General features: G+C 51.9%; 1 protein-coding gene across 1 annotated transcript in view; it reads right to left on the bottom strand.

Annotated features, from left to right (window-relative positions):
- The window catches only part of SOX13 (SRY-box 13), a 12,596-nt gene extending 7,057 nt beyond the window's left edge, over window positions 1–5,539 (bottom strand). The window contains 8 exon segments of the mRNA XM_023748244.1: window positions 147–319; window positions 3,745–3,831; window positions 3,942–4,053; window positions 5,336–5,353; window positions 5,355–5,402; window positions 5,405–5,446; window positions 5,448–5,480; window positions 5,482–5,539. Of these exon segments, the coding sequence (XP_023604012.1) occupies window positions 147–319; window positions 3,745–3,831; window positions 3,942–4,053; window positions 5,336–5,353; window positions 5,355–5,402; window positions 5,405–5,446; window positions 5,448–5,480; window positions 5,482–5,538 (570 nt within the window). The 5' untranslated portion in view covers window position 5,539.
- Window positions 5,540–7,093: the final 1,554 nt, after the last annotated feature.

Below are 7,093 nucleotides of genomic sequence, written 5' to 3'. Positions count from 1 at the left end.
GGCCCACCGCCCCCTCCCCCCAGAGCCTTCGCCCCCCTCCTGCCCACCCGCTGAGGCCACACTGGCAAAGCCTGCGACCAAGGAGCTCCCCTCTAGGCCCTGAGAGTCCCGCCCCCTGGAAAGGAAGCCACACCGAGCCGGCCTACCTGCTCCTGCTGCTGCCGGGCCAGCTCCATCTGCTGCTGCTGTTTCTCGAACAGCATGGCAGCCATGTTCTTCTGCTCCGAGTGGGCGGTCAGGAGCTGGTCCCGCAGGGTGGACAGCTGATGGATCATGACCAGAAGCTGGAGCTCCTTCTCCGCCAGGCTCTCCTGGGTCCCTGTTCCGAGGGAAGCATTTCTGTTGCTCACCTGTCCAGCCATCCATCGTCTGATCCTTAGGAAACAACTATTCAGTCTCAGGCCCGTTAGGGGCGACAGTGGTGGCTGACACAGGAGCCTTGCCCTGGACGGGGCTCCGCATTGTGCTGTCGGACAACTAGCTGCCACCGGAAATGCCGACAGTGGAGCCTCTGGGCCCTGCCCGCCCCTTGGACACCCTCAAGTGCCCAGGGCCACAGGGTCAGGGTGCACAACCATCCCCCAGGAACGGCCCAGCGGACATGCTCGGACTTTGGAGCAAGACAGACCAGGGGTCAAATGCCCCTTTGCAGCCACCCTGCCTGGGAGCTGCTGGCAAGATGCCAACTTCCCAGCGCTTGAGTTTTTTAATCTACAAGTGAGCACCCGGGGTTGAAGGACAAGGAATGCAAAACTTTTAGTCCAGGATCTGGCACCCAACACCTGCTAGTGCTTCCCTGCCCTCCAACTTAGCCAACGCAGATGCAGAAGCACCAGCCCAAGGCCCCGTGCCTCGGAATTACTCGGAGTCTCTGGAAAATACAGATGCCCAGGCCCCCACCCTCTGGGGTTCACTCGGTAGGTGGGGGTAGCACCTGGGCATCTGCATTGCTTTAAAGTGTCCTCTGTGACGGAGACGCCCGCTTCACCAAGCAAGACATACGAACCTCGACGGACGGCCTTGCGAAAAACGTCTTGGAATTAGCCCTGACCCTACCACCCTCGTCAGCAGGCAAGGTCAAGACAACTAGTGGCGCCCTGGCTGGTATGGCTCAATAGATGGAGCTTCGGCCTGCAAACTGAGGGGTCCCAGGTTCGAGTCCAGTCAAGGGCACATGCCTAGGTTGTGGGCTCGATCCCCAGTAGGGGGCGTGCAGGAGGCAGCCAATCGATGACTATCTCATCATTGATGTTTCTTTCTCTCCCTCTCCCTTCCTCTCTGAAATCAATAAAAATATTTATATATTTTAAAAAAAGACACCTAGTGGCAAAATGAACCACAGGAATGAATGAACTGGTGAATTTGGACTTTTTTGAGTTTACTGACGTTTTAAATCTTTTGTTTTCCAGATAAAAGGAAACTTTTTTTCTCTTAAACTACCTGTGACTTAACAAGTTGGTAAATTATACCTTTGTAAGCAGTAGTGAAACGGTTATATTTTTCTCCCTACCTGCTCTCTCCAGAATTTGAAAACTCTTAATAAGTGTTATTCATTTATGGCAATATGGTTATTTGCATTGGTTCGGTATGACTCTGTTCTCTTTATAACAGGACACAATTGAAAACTGGTTTTAAGGCTTTGATGGGAATGTCGTATTTGAGAGAGATGCATAGACTCAGATAGGAACAGACAGCTTTAAGGAATTAAGATTGACCTATGGAAGCCAATAAAAACTTGGAAATATTGGCCTGGCACCTTGCTTACAGGGTTCCCAGCAGCCTTACCATGTGGGTAAAGAATGTCCCTTCTTGGCAGGTGTAGAAACCTCAGGAGAAGAGAGGAACCTATAGGTATTGCAGTCAACATCTGGTGGCAAGGCCCTGCCTTGCCTTGCCTTGTCAGGCCTTGAGAGGCCTTGTTAAATTCAATCTGCATATTTCTTATGAAAAATTCCAGCAAAGTAGATTTAAAAGAGCTATGTGGTGCCTAGCTGGCATGGCTCAGTGGTTGAGCGTCGACCTATGAACCAGGAGGTCATGGTTCAATTCCCAGTCAGGGCTTATGCCCTGGTTGCAGGCTTGATCCCCAGTAGGGGGCGTGCAGGAGGCAGCCGATCAATGATTCTATATCATCATTGATGTTTCTCTCTCTCTCTCTCCCCTTCCCTTCCTCTCTGAAATTAATTATAAAAAATATTTTTTTAAAAAAGAAGCTATGTGATTAATTACTATTCTTGCTGAACTTATACAAATAATCAGGCCAAATTTATTGAAACTAGACAAATTTTACAAGTCTTAATGTGGCTTTCTTTGGTAAAGATGGGAGTGAATTTAGAGAGAAAATATGTTTCAATACAAACTATAATAGACCTTGTGGATATGAGATTCTAGTGCTGTTCATTGTCTTTTGAGTTTTTAAGATTTTCTACCTATAAACTGGACTGGATCCTGAGTTTTTTGTTTTCTTAAATATTTGACTGCAGCCCTTCAAACTAACATTTTCACTTTCCCATCCTTTGACTTAGAATCACTGAGCACTAAAACCGCCCCTTCCCAAGGCCATAGAAGCTAAAGAGGGACAACTTAATGTAGATCTCAGAGAAGTCACCCCAACAGTTCATCTCCGGTCAATCTTTGTGCCGGCAGCAGGAAGATCACCAGACATTCACATGCAGACCACTGCCTTCTCTCCATCTGAAGATGCTTCGAGCCAGACATCTAGAAATCTTAACTGCCTGCCTTCAGAACTCAGAAACCGAGATTACAGTCTGCTTCAATCATTAACCTTGGTTTTTCTTTTGTTTCCATAGCTGCCTCTTAATGAAAACCTGGCTGCTTGCACCATGGGCATGACTTTGGGAGCCCACGGGCACCCTGCCTCCTGAAATGAGATACGGCTTTGGCCACCCCAACACGTGCTGCTGCGGTGTGCGATGGTTTTGAGCTAAAGGCAATCTCAGCCTCAGGCTCAAGAGAAACCTCTGCCCCACCTTTTACTAGTAACTTCCTAAAAGAACTTGAATGAGGGGCCTTGCCCATAATAAGAAATTATCAGCAGCAACCTCCTTTTAACCCACCTATATGACAGGGAAACATTTTATTTACTGAACATCTGCTCTTCTTGGCATCCTGCAGTGACCCTGTGACGCTCCCAAGGCATCTCACCGCATCCCTGGCTCAGTGTCTTATAACCTCACCCCCCTTTCTATCTCTGAACCTCTCCTGCTAGTGGGGTCCCTGACTCTCTCCTGTAGGTGGGGTCCCCATACATATGTATGTATTACATTTGGTTATTTTCTCCTGCAAATAAATAAAGCGCCCTGTGTGCGTGTGATCAACTGCCTGGGGAAAATGATCTCCAATGAACCACTCAGCACCCTTGAAGTCACTCAGTGGGGTCCTGTGACCTAGAAATCATTTTCAAACATGAAAAGGAATGTTCAGGTCAGTTTATAGTTAGACCTGGGAAGTGGCAACGACATGCCAAGGTCACCAGGGTCCCTGCTAAGAGCCGGAACCCATATCCAGGAGACTCCCTTCCCGCCAGGCCTCTCCCGCCCGGGGGTGAGTGAGCAGACCTCACGCTTGACCGGAAGGCAGGCAGGAGTCCGGCGGCACAGGCCGGCTCTGAGAGCAGAGAGCCCCGAGAACTGCCCTGTAGGCCTGGACTGCGCGGTCAGGCTGGGAGAAGGGGCAGGGGTTCAGCCATCCCTCCCCTGTCCTGCCCGCCCCCAGGGCCTTCACCTTTGACATCTTTTGTTTCCACAGAGCTTCTTCCCAGAAACCTCTCCTTCCAGTCACTGGACAGCAGCTTCTCGATGGCCGGCACAACTGGAAGGCACCAAAGGCGTGAGGACCACACCGTCCCCACTCCGCCCTGCCCAGGCCCATCTCCAAAAAGGCAGATTTATTTATTCCCTTTTTACATCTCTTACGCTTACCCTCCTTTAGATTTCGGTTGAAGTCCAGCTTCTCCTGGCTCCCAGAAGCAGCCTCAGAGTCGCCCGGTCTCTTGGGTTCGGGGGACACGTTGCTCTCTGGTGAGCTGCAATCCTAAGGACACACCGGATGCCACTGTCACCTCCAGGAGAGGGGGGCAGGCTGCCGCCAGGGCCGAGCACCCCGGAGATGTACACTGTGGGGCCCTCCCTCCCACCTTCCCTACCTTTGCTCTGATTTGCCTGATTTCCTAAAGAGAATAAAAGGCTTAAAGATAAGCGACCAGGCTCAGTCCAGGCTGTGACTCAGGTCCTGGATCTCACATGAGTCCCTGAACTTCTCTGAACCTGCCTCTGCCTCTGCTGAGAATGGAAACACACCCGTCACGGGATTGTGCTGGAATAAAGGGAGCCAATGCCTGTGGCCAAAAGCCAGCTTATTGCTCCTCTGCATACACATACCCACCACTCCACCCAGGTGGGTCACCCCAAGACCCCACCCAACACACTGCGGATGGATCACGAGAATTCTCGTGTTTTCTGTTCTGAGGCTTGTGGCCAATCACGAGAATTCTTTAAAAAGATGTTAGCTTGTAAGAACATGTAACAAATAACTTCAAAATGCAATGGGCATTTAATTGTAAAGCGTGCCTTTAACATTTATGTAAAACGTTTTTTGTACTCGTTCAACAGAAACTTATCTGGCTACTGGGTAAAGCTAGCAATAAAAGTACTGGTCCGCAGTGTGTAGACACTGACCCCTCTCTCCTCTTCTCCTCTGACTCTTCTCCTCTAAGATCCAGCTTCAGGCCCCACTCCTCCAGGAAGCCTCCCCTGATCACCACCCAGCCTCCTAACCTGCTCCCACACATGCCTCTAGGCTGGACCCCTGCTCAGAAAGAACCCTACAGCTCTCCTATTTTCTCCTCACTTGGCTTTTAATTATATATTCATTCCCTTTTTACATCTCTTACATGGAATCACAGAATTCCTCAGAGCTGCCAGAGTCCTTACTGCTCCTGTAGTTCAGCTCCTTCATTTTGAGGAGGAGGAATTGTGTTGTCCTAATGGCAACTTAACCCTGGCTGTGGTTATAAGGCTGGTTTTCTTAAATCAGATGAAAAGGCCGGTAGATTACCTCTAAGCTAAACTCTGAGTGTAACTATCCTATCTTCCCAACTAGTCCTTGGGTAAGGACTGGCCACACAGGTGAGCGTCCATGTCCACTCGGACAGGTGGCCCCAGGCTTGGCAGCTCCTCCCCACTCACCTAAGTCTTGCCCCAGAGATGACCATTTCTGCCTGCTCCCTCCATCCAGCTGGGGGCTGGGGGCGGGGCGGGTGTTCATGGATGTGGTGGGACACTGACCCACGAGCCCCTGGGAAAGCGCTGGGCACCTGGGCTAGAGCCTCGGGGGTCAGCACCATCCTGGGAGGCTCGGGCTGGGTCTCCGGGCCTGGGGGTCAAGCTGTGGCAGCCGAGCCCTGGGGGGCCTCGTGGCCGGGCTCCCTGCTTCCCCTCGGACTTGACGGCGCAGTTCACCCATGGTGCCACCGCCATCCAGGGCCAGCTGGGCAGAGCCGGGGCTCCTCATGGACATCCTGAGGGAGGAGGCAGAGTGAACGAGGCGCGTCCGGAGACCCAGGCAGCTCCTCCTCCCCCCCGCCCCAGCGGTCCCACACAGCACCATACACACCCCAGCGGGTCCCACACAGGCATCATACACACCCCAGCGGGTCCCACACAGGCATCATACACACCCCAGCGGGTCCCACACAGGCATCATACACACCCCAGCGGGTCCCACACAGGCACCATACACACCCCAGCGGGTCCCACACAGGCACCATACAAGACGGAAGCTCCCACTGGGGGCCCCCAGTGTACACATATTTGTAATGTTACCAAAATTTAAAAATCAAGAAGGTATCACATAAAAATCTGGATTTGAACTTCTTTTTTTTAATATATATTTTATTGATTTTTTACAGAGAGGAAGAGAGAGGGATAGAGTTAGAAACATCGATGAGAGAGAAACATCGATCAGCTGCCTCCTGCACACTCCCTACTGGGGATGTGCCCGCAACCCAGGTACATGCCCTTGACCGGAATCGAACCTGGGACCCTTCAGTCCGCAGGCCGACGCTCTATCCACTGAGCCAAACTGGTCAGGGCTTTAACTTCTCTTGAAGTCGGCCTGTGGCAGCAATTGGCTGGAAACGAGGTACCCCCATGGACAGGCCAGTCTGCCTTACTCCCCACCACCCCACCACTCCCGAAAAGGGAAACCAAGGATCAGCTACCCTGTATCATACGGTTATCCTCTGTTTTCCTCATAGTAGAGATGATAAAACAGAACTGTTTCGTATATCCACGTATCTACCAAAGGTGGGAAAAGAGCAGGCTGAGAGGTGGATGAGGGGCTTTAAGAAAATCGTGTCCTTTGATGTAGCTAGTCTCCGTGAGAGCTGGCCAGCAGGCATCTGCGATCCCCGGCTTAAGCACTCTGCTCCCACTGCTGCCTGCCTCCCTACCTGTCACCCCTAGAGTGGCAGCGCAATCCCAGGGTCCTGGGGAGGGGTTGCCAGGGGTCATGCCAGGCTCAGGGCCAGAGAGGCAGACAGATCCCCACAGCTCCCCTGCTCACCCTCCAAAGTCACGTAGACGAGGCCAGCGGGGTCCCACAGCAGGTTCCACCGAGTAATGCCTGGGTCCTGCCTTGGACACTCAACTAGCTGCCGAGTGACCTTGAGTGAGTAACTTTTCCTCTCCACACCTCAGTTTCCTCATCTGTAAAATGGGCTGGGAACTGTGACTGTACAGTGTCTGGAACACCACCAGGCAGCAGTAAGCACCTACGTGGCCTGTTAAACCACGGCCAGCTGGGATGATGCAGCACAAGGAAAACCACCTCAGCGGGGCCTGGAGGCTCAGAGGCCAAGTCGTGGGTCCCTCACGAACCAGAGGCTCGCGGGTGGGGCGGGGACCTGTTTTAACAAGCCCTCCAGGTGGTTCTGAAACATACGGCTTCGAGAAGCATTGTTAAATAAAATTGTTTTTACGTGGGCATTCATTTTTTAAGGAGGGGAGTGCCAGGCAAAAATCAGATGTAGTAAAACATCCCTTAAATTAAACTGCAGGTGCACTGTATCTGT

Source organism: Myotis lucifugus, unplaced genomic scaffold, assembly GCF_000147115.1.
Source record: "Myotis lucifugus unplaced genomic scaffold, Myoluc2.0 scaffold_1224, whole genome shotgun sequence".
NCBI lineage: Eukaryota > Metazoa > Chordata > Mammalia > Chiroptera > Vespertilionidae > Myotis > Myotis lucifugus.
This window is presented reverse-complemented; position numbering and strand designations above follow the sequence as displayed.